General features: G+C 35.6%; 1 protein-coding gene across 1 annotated transcript; it reads left to right on the forward strand.

Annotated features, from left to right (window-relative positions):
• Positions 1-24,126: 24,126 nt before the first annotated feature.
• On the forward strand, positions 24,127-24,639 carry LOC145035588 (uncharacterized). The gene has a single exon (XM_078984114.1). The coding sequence runs from the start codon at positions 24,127-24,129 to the stop codon at positions 24,637-24,639; it is 513 nt and encodes a 170-aa protein (XP_078840240.1).
• Positions 24,640-25,339: the final 700 nt, after the last annotated feature.

A 25,339-nucleotide genomic window follows, 5' to 3' on the forward strand; every position in this document is an offset into this window, starting at 1 on the left:
AACCAAAATTCAAATGACAAAAGGAAGTGCATATTGTTTAATAAATTGGATGCATACCTTTAATTATTTTTAGTCATACCTTTGATAACATGAAGCTAATAACATGTCCGAATAATATGATTGTGTGTTATTTAAAGCTTCATTGCTAGCTAAACAAGATAAGAACCTACCATAAATAGATATTAGTGTTGGATATACTGTCTAAGTCCATAACTATATTTGGTATGTACTTGACCCGACCCGGCATGGTCCATTTGGGTTGCACTTCACCCGAACAATTTATGGATAATATTTGAGAATAATACAAGTTATGATTTATTAATATATTATAAGTTCTAATATATTAATATAAGATCATATTATTTAATTAGTATTGATTTATAATTAATCTAGGATTAATTTAGAGATCAAAGATATTACTAATTAAATATGGGCTTCTGTATTTATATAGTGTGGGCTAATGCTTATTTGGAATGAGCTAGGCTTGCATGGAAAAGTCCATGGATACTCCATGGAGCTTTAACCCATGGATCTCATGGAAATGAAGAGACATGGGTATTAGGGTTTACATGGATGTAACCCTAATCCACCACACTATATAAAGGAGGCTTTGGTTCTTGAAATCACACTTGTTGAGGTGAGGGCCGATTTCAAGATAGTAGTGACTATTCTCTCAAAGTTCCAAGTTTGTGGTGATTTGTGATTTCCATTTGAGGCATTCACACTATTGGTGCTAGGCTCTAAAACTCCAAGCAATCAACTACTACTACAAGGTAAGCATTTCTACTAGCTTTATTTGATTCATGTTCCCCATGCCATGCTAGTTAGGATATGAACCTTAGAAAAATAATTATTTGCATGTATCTTAGACAAACATAGATCCAAGGTTTATTAGGGTTGCATGTACACTTAGGAAGTGTTATAATGCTCAAAACCCATCAATTAGAAGGGTAGTTATGTCTTTTTACTTTGTAGTTATTATTGGATATGAACTATAAACATACGTTCCAACAGATCCATCTCCTGAACCCTTAGTTGCTACATAAGCAAACCTGACATCTAGAAGCAATCCGATTTCATTTTTTGACATTGCAAAAATAGTCCTCTTGTAGAAAAAAGTCAAAAATGTATTATTTATAGTTTTGATTTAAAAATTCAACACTAAAATTTTGAGTCTGCTGGACTCTTAGCTTCTATATAAGCAAACCACACATCTAGGAACAATCCAAGTCCATTTTTTGGCATTGCAAGAACACCCGTCTGGTAGAAAAGAAAAAAAAAGTCATAAATGTATGATTTTGAGTTTTGATTTAAATATTTAATGCTAAAATGTTAAGTTTACCCGCGTTATGATTTTGTAGTGGGTATGATCAGATACACCAATCAAAAACCCCATTGTTGTGTTATCCATGAAGCTTATATATGGCTTCTTATATCCAATATTTTGCAAATAAGAGAGTATTCAGCAGTGAACACCTGCAACGAACCTGAAGTACTTTTAATTAGAATTAAAATAACCATTTTTATAAAGAAGTTGGCAATATTATTGATGAGAAAACCAAAAATAATGATATAAGAAGTTGGAAATTTCATATTACCATGGTCTAAATCATGGTGAATTCATGTATATAGTATCATAATATTGAGCTAGGCAACCTAATTCCGTTTTGCTACCCCATATGCCTGTATGTGTATCAAAACAAATTTCAATAGAAAATCATTAAACTTTAGTAACATAAACAAAAATAAGCTAAAGCAGAAAACGACAAACTCATATTTAATATTGCATTTCAGCTTTGTTTTTGTGTTCAAAGCGTAGGATTCCAGTGACATTGTGGATTTATGCATCAAGATTTCTCCACAAATTGTAATCAAGGGTAATTTAGTGATTTGCTCAAGGGTAATTTGGTGATTTTCCCCTGTTTCAAAACCAATCCTATGTTAGTCTTTTTCTCTTATGTAAATCAAGTTTAGAAACGATATGAAAAAACAACCCAACATCCAATAAATTTTATTTGAAAGTGAAAGAAGAAGAAGAGTTGAAGTGGTCCAAGAAAATGAAAAGCAAATTAACCTGGTATGTTAAATTCAAGGAAGTTGGATTTTTATTAGCAAACATAAAGATCATTCACAACAATAACAGACTCTTCTCCGTCTTCTGATTTCGATCACCAATTCGCACAAGCCACACTCTTTTTCCTTGTCAAAATCGATCACACTACTTCCAAATTCGCAGCTTCTCCTTCTTCTCTAGATCGATGAAAATCCTTCTCTCTTTCTCTCCAAATCGAAGTCAGAAAGTGTTGGATGGTTTTTCTTTTTCATAGGAAGGCTCGATGGTGGTTGTGATTGCTCATTTGCTACCTTGAAGAAAGTTAAGGAGTGTTTTTGGTGGTGATTTATGGTTGATTTGGTGGGTTGTGTAGGATGTAGTAGAGACTGGCTGAGGGAGGTGGTTATGGAGTGGAAGAAGGCTGAGTGATGAACATGGTGGGTATGATGTTGGGTTAATCCGCATGTGGTATAATGTGGAATGGGGTTATAAAGGTGGATGTGTTGGTGTAGATGGTGGTCACGGTGGAGGAGTGGAGAAGGAGGGTAATGGTGAAGGAGAAAAAGCGAACGGTAGGATACTTTTAAAGTAATGAAGCTCCCTGACAACCCCTTCAATGCATCCTCATCTTCACTTTCTAGGGTGGGAGCTGGTGGGGATGGTGAGCATTGTTGACGAAGTAAACCCCATGAATAGTGGTGAAGAAGCAGATTGTCGGTGGTGGTGAACGATGGCCGCCTATAGGATGATGGCGACCAGGTTTCACTGAGAAGAAGAACGAAGAAGTGATGGATAAAGGAAATAGAGTAATAGAAAGGAAGATAAACATGAAAATACAGTCACAAGACAGCCACGATGATCAACACGTACAGAGAAAAGAACTAACTACATAAAATGCCCCTATAAAAAATTATGAAATGGAAACAAACCGAATACTTGAGGGGCCATTTCTGCCAAACTATTGGCAAGTTCACTTGCTATGCTCGCACAACTTTATTATATATAATTGAAGGGCCATTTTTGCCAAAAAAACAGAAGTTCGCTATTCAACTTTTAACATAACTTTAATATATATAATAATTATTTTGGTGGAAGGGAATAAAAATGTTATTTAACAATTTAATATATTGTTACAAATAAACTAGTATAAACTTTTCATATACATATTATGGTTATTTTATCATGAAATAACTAGTCCGCGCAAAAAATGCTACATCATACAAAAAATGCTACATCATAAAAAGCACATCATAAAACTTTGTAGTATTTCAAGGATTCAAACTATTACTATGCATGTATATTTATATGTTTAAATACATAAACTTTATACATGTACATATGTTAATTACTTTGGAATGTACCTATTTATAAAAGCGAGTACATTACACTTTTATATACATACCAATCATACTCGTCTTTTATAAACTTTATACAATGAATTTCATTTTGACTAGTGACTTAATCACAATTAAGTTAGGGTTGAGAGTTATTCACATATTTTAGTTAAGGGATTTTTAGTAATACTATATTCATTAGCTGAGTCTAAACACTTACCATACCCACACTACTATTCTCATTAATCTTTGGAGGGAGATACATATCTAGAGATCTATACTGAGTTGACATCCCCACCTGTAGTTGCTAGCTACAACCTCGACCGATCAATCGAAGTGGGTAATAAGTGTGTGCAATTGTTACTAGAACGTCCAATTAACAGTCACATAGCTTGGTTATCGGACTCACTATAAACAATGACTGGAATCTCTCTTTCTCTCTCTCTCTCTCTCTCTCTCTCTCACACTCACTATAAACCATGGGTTTGGTTGCTTTCAAAACTATTTTTAAGTATGGAATTATTTATGTAACAATATATTTTGGCTTTCAAGTATATTCAAAGATTCATTGCAAACATAATTTTAAGTATCAATTTACATATATAAAGATACATTTTAGCTTTCAAAGACTCTTTACAAACACAATTATAAGTATTGATGTGATTACAAAGAAAATACTTTTTAGACTGTTTAAAAGTATTATTTTAGTTAACAGAAAACCTATAACTCTCACCAACCTTATGTTGACCCTCAAAACTACATGTATTCTTAGGAAATCATTAAACAGACATTCAAGACGTATTGGATTACAGGTAACCTACTTTACTTGCTGTTGTATTATATGCCTATATGTTAAGGCAATTCATGTACTATTATTTATATGTAATAACTTTGTATTCAAATATCAATATGGAACAACAATTCTATTTTGTTTAATATTGTACTTATGCTACATATTCAGTTTACCGGTGATCCATGAACTTAGTCGCACAGTCCGATGTGTTTTGACGCCTCGACCGAGGGTGCAACATAATTCAGAAAATAACTCAAAATTGATTACAATATCTCATATCCTTCTCTCACTTTTCTAAAGATCTAAACCTACACGTTTCGATATATATATATATATATATATATATATATATATATATATATATATATACACCCGATAATAGTGTCCTAGTTTGTTTCCTACTTAAATACAAACCTCCCATATATGATGTCACACCCCAAAACCGAGAACGGTAGAAACGTTCTGGGGCGGAGGACATCATGTATAGTATCACAACACAGTAATATTAAATAAGCAAACAAACATCATCCATTGCATTAAATATATAATTTTACTACATGTGTGTTCTGTGTAAAGTAATAGACACCAAAAATGAATGATAAAAGACAAGTCTTGTATGCTCCGTCTTCTCAAAACCTGTCACGGGTACCTGTCTAGAGATGACCTGAGAATACAAGTTATTTTGAAAGCATAGATTAGCATTTAAGCTGGTGAATTCATAAGTATTTTAATGTCTTTGATTTGTAAAACCGTAAGAAAAGACTTGTGAATGATTGATGATACAATTCGTGTAAGTGTGAAAACCCTAGAAAATCTCATATTTCCTACTAATATAAAAAGTAGTCTTCTACCAAGACCTGACTGTTTTGCATGTTTGTTTCTTGTAAAAGTATGTAATTTTCCCATGTGTAACTATTATTATCAAAATATATTCTACTGAATCATTGATGTGAATGTGTCACAAAGTAAAAGTAAATGGGAAACATTATATAAACATGTAAGTATTATCCTTTCGTACTACGATAAACACTGCAGAGTAACTTGTCGAATAGTAGTAACCGTAGACATCCGTCGATGTGCATTTTCCCTCTATAGCTAACATCTGGGTGTAGAATGGTTAGTCACGTACTTATATAACAATATCTACTCATATAATATGTAATAGTAACTCATCACATATTATGTAATCGTATCTTTTCTTATAGTAAGTAATAGTTTCTCTTCATATAGTATGTAATACAATTGTATAGACTCATGAATGAACTGACTCTTGTATGTTCCATTTGTACTAGGAATAGTTGGTAGTATTTCCCTAAGTTATACCTATTATATTTTACTAGTAATGTAGTTTGAAATGTCCATGTAGGTTTATACACCTTTGCTATACAAGGTATTGGAGCTGAAAACACAGCCATCCTATTCAATTGCATATATATATATATATATATATATATATATATATATATATATATATATATATATATATATTTCTTTCCCGTATTTCAAATACTTCGTACGGTACCCAATAAATTATTGGGTGTTCTTTTAATGGTTTCAGTACCTACGGTATTATTAACAGTACCTTTTTTAGAGATTGTTAATAAATTCCAAAATCCATTTCGTCGTCCAGTAGCGACAACCGTATTGTTGATTGGTACCGCAGTGGCCCTTTGGTTGGGTATTGGTGCAACATTACCAATTGATAAATCCCTAACTTTATGTCTTTTTTAAATTGATTCAATTGTGAAATAAAATATCACGATGTATGTATCTAGGGAACAATCGCTTCAAAGTGAATTCTTCCTAGATACATCTATTCAATTAAATTATGAATCTATGCCAATTCTGATTATAAGAATTGTCCAAAAGATTCAAAACCTATTTTCGGCCTTTTTCTAAAAAAAAGATGAAATATATATATATATATATATATATATACACACACACACACACACACACACACACACACACACACATAAGCGTATGGATATGGTTTCTATGAATATATAAGTGAAAAATAGGTTTTGTAATTCATTTAAAGGGTTTGAAACGAGAAAAAAATCATGACTTGATGTCAGTTTGTAAAGCTATTCAAAGGTAGTTTGTTTGATAAAACGGTTTGAAAGTATAGTAAATCCATATGTTTTGTAGTTATTAATCACGTGTGATTGATATAATAACTATGATAATCAACTTGTATTCCCCCCCCCCCCCCCTAAAAGTATTTAAAAGCATGTAAGAGCATTTAAAAGGTTGTTTAAAGGGTATGAACTCACCTGAAATGAGTAGTTTGTTCGGGAGTGTCGGAAATGTTGGACAAGGTGCTAGGTGTCAAGTAAGGACTTGAACACACACAGTGATCCTAGTTAACATATAATAAACATATATGTATCTAATTAGTCAAATAACAACTATTTAACAAATTTAAGACATCCTAGGACATGTAAAACACCTTTTATAAGTGCTACAAGTCACAAGGGTGGCATCTAAGTGTTGTAGGGCATTGCTATTGGGTTTGGGGTTCAAGGAATGCCCCATACTGGAGTTTACGGTTTTGTGACCATCACCCAATGAGTTTACGATCGTAAACTCATGCTTCCTTGACCATTTGTTGATTTGGAGCCTTATAAGTCCTTTAGAAGCATTTCCACTTGAAGTATAAGCCTTTGGAAGAGATTAGGGTACCATTTCCCTCCTTTTAGGAGTTTACGGCCCTACGACCATTTCCTTTTGGGTTTACTACCATAAACCCTTATGGATTATGTTATTTTGATGTTTTCAAGTCCTAAACATATAAAGGAAGGGATCTAAGCAAGTTTCCAAGGCTTATGGGGGACTAAGGCACACTTTGGCACCCTTATTTAAGGTTTACGGTCCAAGAACATCTTGGACCGTAAACACCTTGTTCTTGGTGATTCTTGGACATTTTCCGGATGTATGGAACTGTAACAAGCTCTATAAGACTCTAGGATATAAATACTTACTAGTTAGAAGCTTGAAAATGGGCTAAAGGCCCAAGAACACTAGTGTGTATTCTTGGTGTTCTTGGTGTTTTGAAGATCTAAGCAAAACACGAAATTGCATGGATGAAATGTTGTATAAACACTAGGTGGTATGTTATAACAACAAATCAAGTCAAGAAACACTTACATTTTTGGGAGATCAGGTGAAAGATGGGATGATAGTTGAGAGAGAATGGAGGGTGTTTTTTAGAATGGAAGTTGGAAATGAAGAGTTTGTGGAGTAAAATCATGCTTAAGGCATGAGTTTACGGTCTATGGAGATTTTACGGCCCAAACTGCAAATTTTTGGTCGTGAACTCTTGGTTAGGGTGGAAAGGGTGGTTTTGCTACTTCACGACCCGAGACGGTACTTCCTTTCTTTCGTTAGTTTAAAGAATAAACACTAAAAACGCTCAAACGGACTTTTAAATTGGCTAACAATTATTTGAAATGTAATTGAATTTTAATTGAAGTGATTGACTTTAGAGTTTGTCCGAATGAAAATTTCGGGTTGTCACATATGATACATGCTTGTTCCCTAAGCAACCGATTTGATTTATCCCTAAGCATCTTCTTAGGTCTCCATGTTGCCCAAGGAAATATCATTCATAGACCTCATCGTGTATGGAAGGGTAGAACCAAAAATTACCAATATCAGCTCATTCTTCCTTTCCGTTGATATGCTCGATTGTGATCTCCTTATCTTCAACTCGTTATCGTATATAATGAAAACGATATTTGATGTGCTTGCTCCCATCATGAAAAAACTAGGTTTTTATTAATGCAATTTTTATTGTGTTGTCAACATTAATTAAAACTTCTTGTAAATAAAAACTAGTTAATTCTCCCAAAAGATCTCGTAACCAAACTTATTGACACCTTGTTGCAAATGTAGCAATATACTCAGCTTCAGAAGATGATAACACCATTTTTTTTTCTTGCTTTTGAGAGCACCACGTGGTTGGTAATTCACCAAAGTATAATACATGCTCGGTGGTACTGTAACAACTCGATATTTCAAGTCAATGTAATAGTCTACGTCAACCATTGTAACTAGTTTTAAAGTAATAAAGAGATATTATTTGAATATTATGTGCATTTAGTTACTTATAGATATGTAATAAAATAAGATAAAAATGAGTTAGATAAACTAGATATCTATGAAGAAACTTGCAGTGGTCGTGACAAGGATTCCGGAGATATAAAGAACACTGAAATCCAAGTTATAACGAAGAAGTTATTACCTATCAAAGTTTTGCGACGGAACCGACATGACGGTGTGTGATGTAAAAACTGAATTTACGATAAAATAGTTTTTAGCCATAACAATCTAAATGAAAGTTGTAGCATACGTTAAATCGAGAACATGCATAAAACGAACGTTCAAATCTGACTTCATACGAGGAAGTTATTAATTTTCTTAGATTTATATTAGTAGTCTACAACCCGGAATTTGAATTATAGATTGAGTGATTTTTAACCGATACAACCTAAACAAGAATCGAAAATCTAATCAATAGTAGTTCAATGGGAAAATTAAAAAGAAAATGGACTTCATATGAAGAAGTTATGAATTTTTAACGGACTTTTCCTATCCCAGCCTGTTAAAAATATAACTTTAAAAATAAAATCAAAATTTATTGACAGAGTCTAACAGAAAGTTGAAGAGTACGGTCTCACCTACGTGTGGATATAAAGAACGTCAAAAACGGAGCTCGTATGTGAAAGTTAAGAATTTTTGAAGTTTTAGGAACAAATTTCGAAGGAGTACGCCCCGCGTAGTAGGAGATTTGGTCCGGAGTATGCCACATCACCTTATTCCTTCGCATGGTGGACGTGTGTTTATAGCTTGGATACATCCGAAGCTATGAAACCAATCATAAGCCACATAGCTCCTACAGGTAGTGTACGAGGGTATGCCCTACGTAATGCGAGACCTCAGCCAGCTATAAATACGATGCGAGACCTCCTGGTTTTGGTTACTACTTTACCATATTTTTCACTTTCTGTAGCCTCTCAAGCCATCCTAAAACCCCCCGAATCTTAGGGAACCTCCCTAACACCCGAAGAAACCCCAAAGCCCCTGAAGTTCCCGAGAAAAGAGTCTTTTCGGTTCAAAGCTCTGCCCGCACAGAACCCGATTCTCAACAGAAACCCGTGATTTCAAGTAACGAAGTGTTATCCGAATCACCACTTATTCAAGTGATTTCATACCCCTACTTTTTCACTATTTCCATATATAAAGGGGAAAATACAAGTAAAACATAAGGAAATCTTATGTTAATATCAAAACTATTCAAATAGTCATTAGTTGTCGTTTTTACTAAAATAAACATACTACATTACTAGTTCGGAATTTCATACAAAAATAAATATATAAATTATAATAGGTATAGTTTATGACTCATACATACGATGTTATCAATACAAAGTAACTTTTCATTATTCTACACACAACCGTCGACATAGCTATGTGAGACATATCTAAAATTATCTAAAGTACCAACCAAGACCTGAAATTATAACCAGAGTCTCCTGGAGGGAGAGCGTGACACTTATGTATAGATGTATACTGGACTGATAATTCTTCACCTTATCTATTATCTACAGTTAGGCCGGTAGGCCTGGGATGACAAATGCCGTACCGATTGTGATGCATGATGAACGTCGTGTTCAATCCATCTTAGGTCATCTAGCATGGTTATGGTAACTCACAATTCGGTATTGAACAGTACGATTAGTGTATGAATAAGTAAACAACTTCACATAGTTGTATTTAATAATAAAACTATAATACATTATTTTACAAGTACAGTTGGTAAAATCAGACATTTACAATTACACTGTTTTCATACAAGTACAAATACATAATACTATTCCAGTATACAGAGAACATACTTTTCATGGTTTTATGTGAACTAAAACTACATTTTACTATCTCAGACTACAAAAACATTTATACGATTTGAGTACAACCTATTACAATAGAAAATATAGGGTTTTCTAGAAAAAAAACACATACGTTTAAAAGGAACAAATATCATATTTCAGTTACAAACATGCTTATGAACTCACCAAATTAATTTTTGACACTCTTTTCAAAACTACTTGTATTCTTAGGAAATCGGTAAACAGATACATCCACAGGTTTTTGAGAAGATGGAGCATTATAGAATCATGTCCTTTAACTTATGTTATACACTTTGGTGTCAATATACAATGATTTGAACACATATGTAAAAACTTATACTTTATCAATACATGGTTTTTTTAATTTGACTATTATTATGCAATTATTGTGATACTGTACATGAAGTCATCCGCCCCCGAACGTTTCTGCCGTTTCGGTTTGGGTGTGTGATAGTACTTCTTCCATCATCATGATCAATGTTGCGACTTCTATCACAATACCCAACTAGACTTATTATATTATTGTGATCGTAACGAATCTCGTACTCGATGGTACCTTTTACATATCACAATATATTTTTTATACCATCCATGTGTGACTTCATTGGAGTTTGCATATAACGACTAGCAATGCCAACTGCGTAAGCCAAATCAGCCCTTAATTGAAGTAAATATCTCAATATTTTAACTAGGGTTCCATATTCGGTTGCATTTGCATCTTCCTCGACGTCTCCTTTTGATAATTTCACATGTGAATCCGATGGAACTAGAGTAGGATTGCAGTTATACATCCTTGCGTCTTTGAGCATCGTTTTTGCATATCCTTCATACATAATTAGTATGTTATCCTTCTTTTAATACGCCTAGATTCTTAGGTAATATTGCAATATTCCAAGATCACTCATATCAAAGTTCGTTTCCATTGCTTGCTTGAACTTGTTTATAATTGACACATTTGTTCCCATAACGACCAAGTCATCAATGTACACTCCAACTTCATACTTTTAATAATTCCTTTGGTATAATTCTTCTTCTTGCATGCACCTTTGCAGCTTCATATTCTTAGGAATTCCATCCAACTTCATGTTCCATGTTCGAGGAGCTTGATGTAGACCATATAATGCCTTTATGACATTGAACACAAAAATTTTCCTATCTTTTACCTTTTTTTGAAACCTTCAGTTTGTTCTACATACACTTCCTCTTGTGATTTTCTAAGATGAAACATGGATTTAACCTCAAGATTATGTAATTCCCATCTTTTGAAGAATCTTGTGTTATTAAGATTATGACAGTTTCGATTCATGCCATAGGTGCAAAAACTTCTTCAAAATTGATATCGTGTTGTTGGAGATACCGTTTTACTACAATTCTAGCCTCATACTTGCTAAGTGAGCCGCTTGAATCTCTTTTTACTTTATAGAACCATTTTAATCCAATAATGGTTGTGCCGTATGGTCTTTTTACAAGTTTCCAAGTTCCGGTCTTCTCAATTGAGTCAATTTCTTCTTCCATTGCTTTTACCCATAAGGGAGTTGACTTGGCTTTATGGTAACTCGTGGGTCATCTTGTCCCACCAATCTCGTGCTCGATCCCCCAACATACAAGATGCAAACCCCACTTTTTCCGCCATGGACCTAGAGCTCGTACTCTGGGCATTCTCCATATTTGCCACCCAGTGTCGGCTAGTGATGGGATCCCTAACCCCAAAGAACTCAGGCACTCCTCACTCCTTAAACTCCCTAAACGAGGGAGCTTGGGCTCCAATCTAGCCTGCAATAATCTCGGATTGGAAAGACCTGAGCCGCTCCACCATGATCTCCATGATGCCCTCCTTGATGATACCGAAAATCATCGGGGTAGCATTAAGGATGCCAAGAGTAACCCCGGCTGCGATAAGATCGCGAATGCGCTCATGTATGGAATCTGCACCTAAGCCTGAACCTGATCCTGATCCTGAACTTGAACCTCATGTGATCATCACCATCCTCAAGTGAAAATATCACAAATAACCAAGATAAGGAATTCGAAAGAGATTCCCCCCCACCGAACTTCTAAGAAATATATGGGCTGTAATTGCTTTGGGTAGAGGTCTTGTGCTTTCCGTAAATCATCCAATCACAAATCATAACTCATAAACACAACACTTACTCAGATCGTAGACTGCCCTAGGATTCTCAACCCTCACCAAAAAAGAAACCCAGATTAATCATAGTAGGTTGCCTTATGCATGCAATTTATACACAAAGAGAATCACATAGACTGTTAAATAAAGCTTCTACCCTAAACCACAACCAAATAAGGAATAGGAATAAGGCAGATTCCCTCATTCTAGGGCTATGCAATCCTAAACATGCACAACTTTGAAAGCATACACTTAGAAAATAATCCATACTACCATATATCCATATATACTATAATATGGCTAAAACATTGGGAACACTTACTTAAGCTCGACCGATTACGAGCATCATATTCTCCCCTTTTCTTACAAAATTGTTATCAACAAATTTAACTGTTTTTTCTTTTTGAAAAGCATTTTGTTACCATTTCCTTAGTTTGAGTTCTGACAAACCCATAAGTGTGCCCGAATCTGTAAGCACAAGCTTAGTGAGTTTCCCAAAATACTCGAATCATATAATCACATAATGCCATGCATACACATAAACACAAAAAAGTTTTCCATGGACTCCCTCCATGATCTTCATTGGAACAGCATGGGCTACCCCCATGGTCTTATAACCCTGACCTATGGGCTCCTCCCATAGTCTTGCCAAATGCCACGGGATCCTCCCATGATCTACACATATAAATCCAATATCAAACAATTATATATTCCCATACAAATCATTTCGTCACGATTAATGGGTCAGACTTGGTGCCTTCGACCCATGAGTGTGGTGAGAAGACTCACCTCAAATACCGAACGATAGCTGACTAGGTCTTGGCTATGAATATCAGCTATATTCAACACCTAAACAGAAACACTTCCTTAAATACAACCCAAAGTGCCCTAACACCCCTTAAAAGTCAAACTTGTTCAAAGAATAAAGTCAAAGGTCAAAGTTAATGGTATGACTTGACCCAACTCACTGAGTTGTCCTTCAACTCATCAAGTTTCTTCGTTAACTATACAAATCAGGAAAACCCTCATCAAGTCTCCAAGTTCATTAGCGAACTCGCTGAGTTATCTAGAAATCCAACAACTTAATGCATTAAGTTATTTTCGTCGAATCAAGGAACTCCAATGCTCATATCTCCTTCAAAATGATGTCTAAAAGGGTAAACTTTCCAATTTTACCCTTAGGAACCACCACAATGAACCCAAACCCGAACCCTAGTCTCAAAAGAGTGAGACTTAATCATTTAAGCATTAAAACCTCAATACCTAATCCTAAAACACAGATCTAGCATCCCAACGCTAGAAAATCACGTAATGTTTCAACTTTATGTGCATGCATGCTAGAAAGAAAACCTAGGACTCCAAATGGATTAATAAAGGACTTATTGCATGAATGGGGCCTAGAACCTAGTAAAGCTTGCAACTTTAAGCCAATAGAGGTCATGAAAGGGTCATATCTAACATAATAACCCCTAGAACCCTCAAATTCTTAGGAGAACCCAAACATAAACCAAAAATCAAGAAAAAGCATAAAACCAAGAGATCTAGATGATAACAAAGCAAGGCATCGACTTTATACCTCAAAAGGACTACAACAAATGGAGAGTTTCTGGATCTAAAGCTCTCTTTCCAAACTAGGCACCTCCACCTTCAAAGCTCCTTCCAAAGAATACCGAAAACCAACTCTTTAAGCTCACCACAAGCTCACACACTCAACCTTGTAGGAGAATTCACGAAATTAGGGACTTACGGTGTTTAATTAGCCAGCCAAGGGACTTACGGTGTTTAAATAGGGTGCAGCACCCTAAAGATTAGGGTTTCCTTCTCAGCCACCAACACATCGAGTTGAGGCACCCCAACTCGTCGTGTTGGTCCAACAATTCTCGTGGACAAAATCCACTCAACACGTCGAGTTGATGCCTTCAACTCGCCGAGTTCAATAGGAAAAAACACAATTAAAGGAAATAAATTCATACTGGAGCTAAGCGTTACAAATCTCTCCCACTTGAATTAGACTTCGTCCTCCAAGTCCGTAACCTCAAACAACCTTGGGTAATGCTCCCTCATCTCGTCCTCAGGCTCCTACATCCATTCTCAGCCCTTTTGATGCTACTACTACACCTTTACTAACTTCACTTTGTTTCGTAGAGCTTTTGTTTTTCTGTCCAAAATCGCAATGGGCTTCTCCACATAATTCATGATCCAATCAGCCTGAATATCATCCAAAGGTATGAGTGCGGCCTCATCAGCAACACACTTATGAAGCTGAGACACGTGGAAGGTGTTGTACATCTGACTGAGCTCATACGGTAGATCGAATCGATAAATAACCCTACCAATTTGGGCAGAAATCCTGAACATCCCAATGAATCGGGGCCCCAGCTTACCCCTATTTCGAAACTGAATAACATCCTTCCATGGTGACACCTTCACGAAAACAAAATCCACCACCTAAAACTCAAGATTCAAGTGATGTCGGTCATCATAACTTTTCTAACGGCTGTGTGCGACTCGTAACCTGTCACGCACCTGCTAAATCAACTTAGTGGTCTTAAGAACCACTTCGGTGCTTCCTATAACCTGATCACCTACCTCCCCTCAACAAACTGGAGTCCTACACCTCCGAACATACAGTATCTCAAATGGGGTTCGGTGAATACTAGCATGATAACTATTATTATATGAGAACTCTGCTAATGGAAGGTAAGTATCCTAACTCCCCCCCCCCCCCCAAATCCAATACATAAGTCTGAAGCATATCCTCCAGCATATGGATCGTCCGCTCACTTTGACCATCAGTCTGGGGGTGGTAAGCAGTGTTGAAATGCAATTGAGTACCCAACTCCTCATGAAACTTCCTCTAGAATCTGGAGGTGAAACGAACATCATGGTTCGAGACCATGGATATCGGCACCTCGTGCCTAGCCAACACCTCCAGCACATTAATGTCAGCTAATTTATCGGCGAAGATACTCTCATAAATTGAAATAAAATGTGCATTCCTGGTCAACCTATCCACAATAACCAAAATAGAATTCACACCCTGCATCGTCTTAGGTAGCTTTGTGATAAAATCCATGGTGATCTCTTCCCATTTCCACATGGGAATAGGTAGCGGCTGCATCTTGCCGTGAGGCCTCTGATGTTTGGCCTTGACCTTCCTCCAGGTCAAACACCGCTCGACAAACCACGCAATCTTCCGCTTAATGCAGGGCCACCAATAACTCAATACCAAGTCTCGATACATCTTTGTGGCCCTCGGATGAATAGAAAATTTAGACTTGTGCGCTCCTCCAAGATTCTTTGCCTCACACCTCCGGATGTCGGAACCTAAACTCTGCCACACTGAGTCAATAACCCTCAACCATCTCGAACAAAGAACGGAATTTGCCCCCAAATCCACTTGATCATCCAGTTTCCCCTTTTTAAACCCTCCACTTAGGCCTCCTTAATCCTATCTAATAAAGGTGAAATCACTGTCATTCTCAAGCAAACTTCTCGAATCGGGGAACCTGCCTTATTACGGCTCAAAGCATCGGCTACGACATTGGCTTTCCCGGGATGGTACAAGATATCACAGTCATAATCTTTCACCATATCTACCCACCGCATCTGACGCATATTCAAATTTTGTTGATCAATCAAATACTTCAAACTCTTGTGATCAGTGAAGATGGTACATTGTACCCCATCAAGATAATGCCTCTAAGTATTGAGGGCAAAAATCACTGCCCCAAACTCCAAATCATGAGTGGGGTAATTCGCCTCATGAGGCTTCAGCTGCCTCGAGGCATAAGCGATCGTATGCCCCCTCTGTATCAGCACATAATCACATAATGCCATGCATACACATAAACATATATAAGTTTCCCAAAACACTCGAAACATATAATCACATAATGCCATGCATACATATAAATACATATAAGTTTGTCATGGACTCCCTCCATGGTCTTCATTGGAACGCTATGGGCTACCCCTATGGTCTTATATCCCTAAGCCATGGGCTCCTCACGTGGTCTTGCCAAATTCCATGGGCTTCTCCCAAGGTATACACATATAAATCCAATAACAAACAATTATATGTTCCCATACAAACCATTTCGTAACCATTAATGGGTCAGTTGTGGTGCCTTTGACCCATGAGTGTAGTGAGAAGACTCACCTCAATTGTTGAATGATAGATGACTATGTCTCGGCTACGAATATCATCTCTACTCAACCTCTAAAAAACAATTCCTTAAATACAACCCAAAGTTCCCTAACAGCCCTTAAAAGTCAAACTTGGTCAAAGACTAATGTCAAAGGTCAAAGTCAACGGTCCGAGTCGACTCAACTCGCTGATTTGTCCTTCAACTCGTTGATTTTCTTCATTAACTGTACAGAGCGTGAAAACCCTCATCGATTCGCCGAGTTCACTAGTGAACTCACCAAGTTAGCTAGAAATCCAACATCTTAATGCATTAAGTTGTTTCCATCGAATCAAGGAACTCCAATGCTCATATCTCCTTCAAATGGATGTCTAAAAGGGTAAAGTTTCCACCTTTACCCTTAGGAATCACCACAATGAGCCCAAATTCGAACCCTAGTCTCAAAAAAGTGAGGCTTAACCGTTTAAGCCATTAAACCCTCAAAACCTAGTCCTAAAACACAGATCTAGCATCCTAAGGCTAGAAAATCACATAAAGTTTCCAACTTTACGTGCATGCATGCTAGAAAGAAACCCTAGGACTCAAAATGGCTTGATAAAAGACTTCTTGCATGAATGGGACCTAGAACCTAGTAATGCTTGCAACTTTAAGCCAATAGAGGTCATGAAAGGGTTAGATCTAACATAATAACCCCTGGAACCCTCAACTTCTTGGGACAACGCAAACATAAACCCAAAATCAAGACAAAGCATTAAACCAAGAGATCTAAATGATAACAAAGCAAGCCATCGACTTTATACCTCAAATAGACTACAACAAATGGATAGTTTTTGGATCTAAAGCCCTCCTTCCAAACTAGGCACCTCCAACTTCAGAGCTCCTTCCAAAGAATACCAAAAACCAACGCTTCAAGCTCACACACTCAACCTTGGAGGATAATGCACGAATTTAGGGTTTTTTAGATGAGGAGACTGGTAAGGAGGCTACCCAAGGGACTTAAGGTTTTTAAATAGGGTGCAACACCCTAAAAATTAAGGTTTCCTTCCCATTCGCTAACTCGTCGATTTGAGGCACCCCAACTCGTCGAGTTGGTCCAATAATTCACGTGGCCAAAATCCACTCAACATGTTGAGTTGAATCCTTCAACTCACTGAGTTCAATAGGAAAAATCACAATTAAAGGAAATAAATTCATACCATAACTAAGCGTTACAAAAAAAAACCTTTATTCTATTTTCGCATACTTTTTAACCTAATGCCTTGAATTTCTTGATGTAGACGTTGGCCTCATTTTTTCATAGGATAACTAAACGTAAACCTTCAGTCATCGTCAATAAGAACGAAGATGTACCCGTTTCCTACAATTGTTGATGCAATTGTTGATGGTGATATCGACCCAAAAAGATCTCCAGGCACAAGTCCTAGGAATTTATTGGCTCGATATGTAGTTTTTTTTTTTTTTTTTGAAAAACAATTTCGTTTTTGTTTCCCAACTAAGCATAAATCAAAAAATTGATTTTATTCGATGATGGAGGGTAGTCCTTTGACAAGTTATTTTTTCAACATAGCTGAAATATTTTCAAAGTTAGTATGCCCTAATCTACCATGCCATAACCACGATTGCTCACTAAGACGGGTTTGTTGCAGAAAACATCGGAACATGGAATGAAAAGGACGAACTATCCTTTCTACTGGACTCATTTGGATCCGTCAGTCTAGTCATGATTGGTGGTTTTTAGGCGCTATAATACCAATTTGAAAATAACTGATGAATAGAAAAATATGAACACAATAATGGAAGGAATACTTTTATTACAAGTCAAAAAAATAACTTAAAACTGATTACAATCTCTTACCTCTCGCTCTCACTTTTTTGATGATCGAAACCTACATGTTTCAATATATATATATATATATATATATATATATATATATATATATATATATATATATATATATATATATATATATATATATATATATATATATATATATATATATATATATATAAAACCTAGTTTGTTTCCTACTTGAATACAAAATGCCATATATAATACGTGTTTGTTTGTTAGGCAACCGATTTGCTTGATTCTCTAAACGTCTTCTTAGGTCTCCTTGTTGCCCAAGGAAATATCCTTCCTTCACCTCATTGTGTATGGAAGGGTAGAATCGGAAATTACCAATAAGGGTTTGCGTGTGGGATAAAAGCTTATATCCCACATTGTTTGACCATCTAATTAATTCTACTCCATGTAATGCCTGTGTTTCTAGGCTAAGCATTAATGATGATATAATAGTCTAGGTCAACCATTGGAACTCGATTTGAAGTAACAAGAATGAATTATGTGCTTTAAACTTAATTATTATGATTAAAAATAAAAATAAGTGTCGAAAATTAATATTAGATAAATTCGATATCTATGAAGGAAGTTGTAGTGGTCGTGACAAGGATTTGAGCAACCGAAATTCGAGTTAAAATGAAGAAGTTATGACATGTCGAAGTTTCGCGACAGAACCAATACGACACTGCGTGACGTAAATAGTGAATTTGCGATAGAACGATTTTTAGCCTTAGCGATCAAAACAAAAGTTGTAGAGTTTGTTAAACTGAGAGCGTGCATAAAAAGAATGCCTAAATCTGAATTCGTATGAGGAAGTTATGATTTTTCTAAGTTTTGAATTAGTAGTCAAAACTCGAAATTTAGATCGAGTGATTTTTAGCTGAAACAATCTAAACGAGAATCCAAGATCTCGTCGATATTAGTGCAACGGTAAAAAGATAGACGAAAACGGATGGCAGATGAAGAAGTTATGAATTTTTAACGGACTTTTCTTGTCTCGGCCCGTTAAAAATATAATAATTAAAATGAATTCATAATTAGCCGACAGAGTCTAAATGAAAGTTATAGAGCATAATTCACCTACGCGTGGATATAAAGAACGTCAAAAACAGAGTTCGTATTCAAATGATATGAATTTCCGAAGTTCGGAACACAAACCTTGAGGTCTAACTGAACCCACGACGTGAACTTGATGAACGACACGTTTTGAGCCTAGAAGACACACAACAAGCCTAGGGGATGACAAGGATCAAAGTCACAACGTGAACACTTATGGTTCATGATGTGAATGTTGAATTTTCACCCTATAAATAGAAATCGAGGGTATCTGGGAATGGTTGCTAATTCACACTCTCTTTCACTCTCTATGCCCTTTCTAGCCATCTTAAAACACCCCGAAGCCTCGAGAACGCCCCTAGCACCCGAAGAAAGCCTGAAGTTCCAGATAAAAAGAATTTTTCGAGCCGAAACCTTGCCCGTGTGAAGCCCGTTTTTTCAGAAAACAGCACGGTTTCATCGAAGAATATTGTTTTAAGGGACGAAGTGATGTCCAATCGTCGTCTTATCATGCAAGTGTATAGTCACGTTCATCTTTTATATATATATATATATATATATATATATATATATATATATATATATATATATATATATATATATATATATATGAAGTATTTTATATAAAATACGTGTTATGTATATACATGTTGTTTGTTTATTTGAGATGGATGATAAATCAATATTTATAAACTGTATATGTAGTTTTATATCTACAAATATGTTGAGTAAAACATGAGTAGATGAAAAATTATTTTATATAGATTTTAAACTGTATATGTATGTTTATATCTACAAATATGTTGGGTAAAACATGGGTAGATGAAAGATTGTTTTATACATATATTAAACTATATATGTATTTTATATCTACGAATATGTTGGGTAGAACGTGGGTAGATAAAGAATGAGGGATGAAAGATGATATAGAGGTTATTGGCAGTTACGCCTAATAAACAACATTGGCAGTTGTGCCAATTAGAGAATAAATGATGTTGTTGGCAGTTGCACCTAATAAATAACCAATTAGAGAATAAATGATGTTGTTGGCAGCTGCGCCTAATAAACAACATTGGCAGCTGTGCTAATTAGAGAATAAATGATGTTGTTGGTAGTTGCCCCTAATAAATAACCAATTAGAGAATAAATAATGTTGTTGGCAGTTGCGCCTAATAAATAACAATGGCAGCTGCGCCATAGGCAAAGGTGGACTTCGTGCTTATTTCTTAGGTTAATCCTTAGGAATGAACGACGAGGAATAACTGATTTCTTAGGGTGGGTCCTTAAGAGTAAAGAAGATAATGGAGGTGGGAAATTGGACTGAATGTTTGATGTTTAAATATAATAAATAAATTTATCGTGGTTGATGAAATTAATTAATTTATTATTTGTGGGTTGAAACCCTATATGCTCACCAGGCTCCCAAGTCTGACCCACTCAGCGTTTTATATTACATATAGTGGACCTAGAGCATAGTTTGGATGATGAAGAGGGATTTTTGGATTATAGGCCAGTAGTTGTAAATAACTTTGTAATGCTTATGATGTACTGTTTATACTTTTGGTCTGTATCGGAACATGACATCCCGAGGTTTTGATATATAATGAAGATACATATTTCTTTAAGAAATGTTTTGACAAAATTTTTATCATGTTTTGTTTTGTGGACAAATTCTGCAACATGTTTTAAAAGATTACCCTGATTTTATTTCAAAAACATAAACTAAATCGGTATTTCCTGTTTGAGAAATTTGGGAATATCACACCCCATTCTCACCCCCATGCACTTGGTAGATGTTTTTTCCTTTAGACCGGAGGCCTCACATTCTAATACAGGTATTAACAAATTCTACTAACTTGGAATACTAACTTCTAACCACTAAAAAAATTGTTCGAGAGTAAAAGATTGTATAATATTTAGACATGGGATGAAAGCATTTTGGAATTGGATTCGTGATATTTTTGGAATATCCGCATAGCAACTAATGTCCTACCTTCCATGTGGATTTCGAGCATAATGACTATGGAATCAACAAACACACAAAACATGAAAGTTGTAGGCGTTATCATCTTTTTTCCATAACAACTTGAATCAATTCAATCGGAGATATGATAAAAAACGGAGATGTGGTCGATCTGCCTAGCAACATCTTCTTCTTCATCACTTTGTGTTGTTCGTCCCACGTGCTCGCGTGTCGCCCTTTTTTGCGTTATTTCTTCACTTTTAGCACCTACATGTTGGATTCAAAATAGTATCAAAGTAGCATAATTCTCAAATAAAAATGGTTATTCTGTAATTAAATAGAGACTAATAACTATTAAACAAAATCGACCAATCAGTCATCTACAAAATTAACGATTCATCACCCAAATTTAGTTATACGGAAAATCATATTCTGGATTGATCTTCGATCCTAACCTTCTACGAAAAGTGTTCCATGTTTCTACTATACCATAAATTGGATATAAAGATAGGTTGCCAGTTAAGGGGTGGGTATGAAGAATGATCCAAGGCTTCCACGATCTGTGGAAAAATTTATGAAAATGCCACAACAATGCCATCCAATTGTTTATTGTCCTAAAATCGTATAGCACTTGCACATATTTATCTTATTAATTTTAAACGAATATGAGTTTAAACGTGATGTATGGATCTTTGTGACATCATAATAAAAAAGAAATGTGTAAAGTTCTAACTGAAATAGCCTTTGGCTTACGCCATAACTCAATAATTTCTAATTTTTGCAGAAAAACCAAATGAATCATTTTAATAAAACATTAAGATAATTATTTCACATTTATATTGATAAATACTAAGCATTTATTGATATAGGCGGCATATTGGGTAGGGATGGAAGAGCATCATCAAGTAATAGTAGACGGTTTAGTGGCGATTATATATTGCACTTTATAATATGTTAAATAAGAACGAAAGTAAATGAACATGAAGCAAAACCACTAGCAGAAAATTATAAAACTATATGCGCTCAAATTTTGTAAAGTTTGTGAGTATTCGGATTTTAAAATTTTAAATTTGTTGGCATGGTAGAAAAAGCAACTACAGTTTTTAGCTACTTAAGGCTCAATATTTACAAAGTGTTCAAGCTAGGGGACGAGCATCGGAATCGGATGCCCGTTTTTGGAACTGTTGCGCGTCGGAACTGTCGGTTTTGGAACGTGAACCACCTTAAGTGGTTCCGGTTCCGATTCCTAAAGTTATGGAACCACCTTAGGTGGTTCCGGTTCCGGTTCTTGTTTTTTCGGAACCGCTATCTGTTGGGTACCCGCCGGAACCGGTATATATATATATATATATATATATATATATATATATATATATATATATATATATATATATATATAAGTGTGTGTGTGTTACTTAGACCGGTTTAGAATATATTGGTATTATTTTTTCCGTCTTGGTTCGAATTGATTTGATTTGGATCGAACTAAATTGCAGTTTTATCGATAAAAGTTAACAAAATTAATGTAACCGGGTTATCCGCTTTCGGAACCGGAACCGCCGGTTCTGGGACTGGTTCCAAACATTTAAGAATTGTCTAGAGCGGTTCCGGTTCCGGTTCTAACTTTCTAGGAACCGTCGGTTCCGGTTCCGGTTCTCGCCAAATGAAGTGGGTACCCGCCTATGCTCATCCCTACTCCAAGCCTATATGGTAACTTCGGAAAAAAAAATTATTTTATTAGTGGCAAATGTTATATATCACGGTGAAGAACATATGCTTGAAATAGATACAATTATACTTATACATATACAACACCTCATAGCATTTAAGGGCCCTGACCAAACGATTGAGCATGTCGAAAATGAAATACTAGAACCAGGTTTATCCTGTAATATTACTACTCATGTAACCACAAAACAAGTGTTACAATTTTACATTATCTATTATTTAACCGTTTGTGTTTCTTGGTAAATTAATGGTGAGGTGGGTGTCGGTTTCAGAAGACGACCATGAATGGAGATGGAAACTTTCTTAACAAAATTTGGATAAGCATTGATTTCCTTATTTTGTATAAGTTGTAATTCTAACGGAAACAAGATAAAAGATAACAATTTGGTCACTTTTGACGCCTCCATATTTGAAATAGAGGATTTGAAAGGAGAGTTGTTGAAAAGTAAGTGATATTGCATGGATATTTAGATTTGGTGCTTGTTTACTGACATTCAATCTAGTGATGAAGTTTCCAATATAATACCTCACCGTTTGCAAAGAAAATTATATAATTCAATTAGGCCTTTTTGTATACATATCACGAATGGATTCGTGGTCTAGTTGGCCACGAGAATGCATCGTGCACACCACCCCGACGTTCCGTGGTCGGGCGTGGTCGTGCTCCTTCATGCTCCCAACTACGAAATCAAACAAAGAAACCGATTGGTGGTTGATTTTTTTTGGCCGTTGAATGGTTATTTTACCCGTTTCTTTTTTTTTTCAAACTCAATTCACTTATAAATAAACCATTTATTTTCACCAAAACTTACACCTAATTCTATTCTCTAAAACCACAAAACACATATACATAGATTCCACATAACATATGGAATTTTTAAAACTTTTGACTCGGATGATGACGTAGAATTCGTCGAGACATTCTTCAACGTTGTGCAACACATTCACGACGAAGAAAGTTCAAATGCAGCTCGTACAAGGGCGGTCGTCAATCGTGATCGCCGAACCGCACACGACTTATTGGTACGTGATTACTTTGCTGATAATTATCTTTATAATGATGACTCGTTTGAACGTCGTTTCCGTCTGAATAAAGCTATATTTTTACGTATTAGTAATGCTTTAGAATCTCATTATGATTTTTTTCAAACAAAAACCCGACGCTACAGGAAGAATGAGTTTTAGTAGTATACAAAAATGTGCGGCTGCTCTTAGGTATTTGGGATACGATATATCATTTGATGCATCTGACGGATACTTGAAAGTATCCGAGACTGAGAGGACTGCAGTTAAATGTGTAGATTGGTTTTCCGCATGTGTTTATGAGGTTTTTCACGAAGAATATTTGCACAAACCTACTCAACGTGATATTGAGAGATTGTATTCGGCTCATGAAGAGAGACATGGATTTCCGGGTATGCTTGGCAATCTAGATTGCACGCATGTGGCTTGGGAAAAATGTCCAAATGCATGGCGTGGTCAGTTCACTCGAGAAGATATAGGTGGACCAACTATCATCCTAGAAGCTCTTGCATCTCAAGATTTGTGGATATGGCATGCCTTTTTTGGAGTAATGGGGTCTAACAACGACCTTAATGTTCTTGGCCAATCTTCACTTTTCAACGATATTTGTACCGGCAAAGCATCTGATATGACGTTCACGGTGAACGGGCACGCGTACAAATAGGGTTACTACCTTGGTGATGGGATATATCCGGATTATTCTACATTGATGAATGCATACTCGGTTCCTCGAAGTGAAAAGACAAAGTTGTTTACAAAAAAACAGGAATCGGCGAGAAAGGATATCGAGAGGGCATTTGGAGTCCTTAAGCAGACATGGCATGTTGTGAAATATGCTACACGACTCTGGGATAAAGAAATAATTAAATGAATGGTCCTAGCATGTATTATAATGCATTATATGATTATGAAAGATGAAGGTCAAGCGATTTGCACGTATGATCCGAACGACTTTGTCGTTCCAATTGAGGAGTTCGTACCCGGAACGAATGCGTTTTAGAGCGAGTTGCTCAAATTCGTAATGGTGAAACGTGTTTCAATCTTCAAGAAGATGTCGCGGAACATCATGAACGACGATTAGGATTTTTATGTGTATGTTTGTTTTTTTAATTAATGTAATGTTTTTTTATTCTATATTAACTAAGTAATGTAGTTTGAAGTTGTACTTTTATTTTTATAATTAATGAAAAACTAGTTTAAAAAAATGAATGCTTTTTAATTATAAAAAAATGTAATTTTTTTGTGTTTTTGAATTAAAAAAAATATAATTTTATTGTATTTTTTAATTAAAAAAATAATAATGTGGAGTAGTGTGTTAGTGGTAAGTATCCCATGTTAGTAGTAGTGGAATGTGGTGCTGATAT

This window comes from Lactuca saligna, chromosome 3 (genome assembly GCF_052625555.1).
Source record: "Lactuca saligna cultivar CGN05327 chromosome 3, ASM5262555v1, whole genome shotgun sequence".
Classification (NCBI taxonomy): domain Eukaryota; kingdom Viridiplantae; phylum Streptophyta; class Magnoliopsida; order Asterales; family Asteraceae; genus Lactuca; species Lactuca saligna.

What these genes read in the sequence shown, in the direction of transcription:
- LOC145035588 (XM_078984114.1), top strand. Translation starts at nt 24,127, where the DNA reads ATGAGTTTTAGTAGTATACAAAAATGTGCGGCTGCTCTTAGGTATTTG.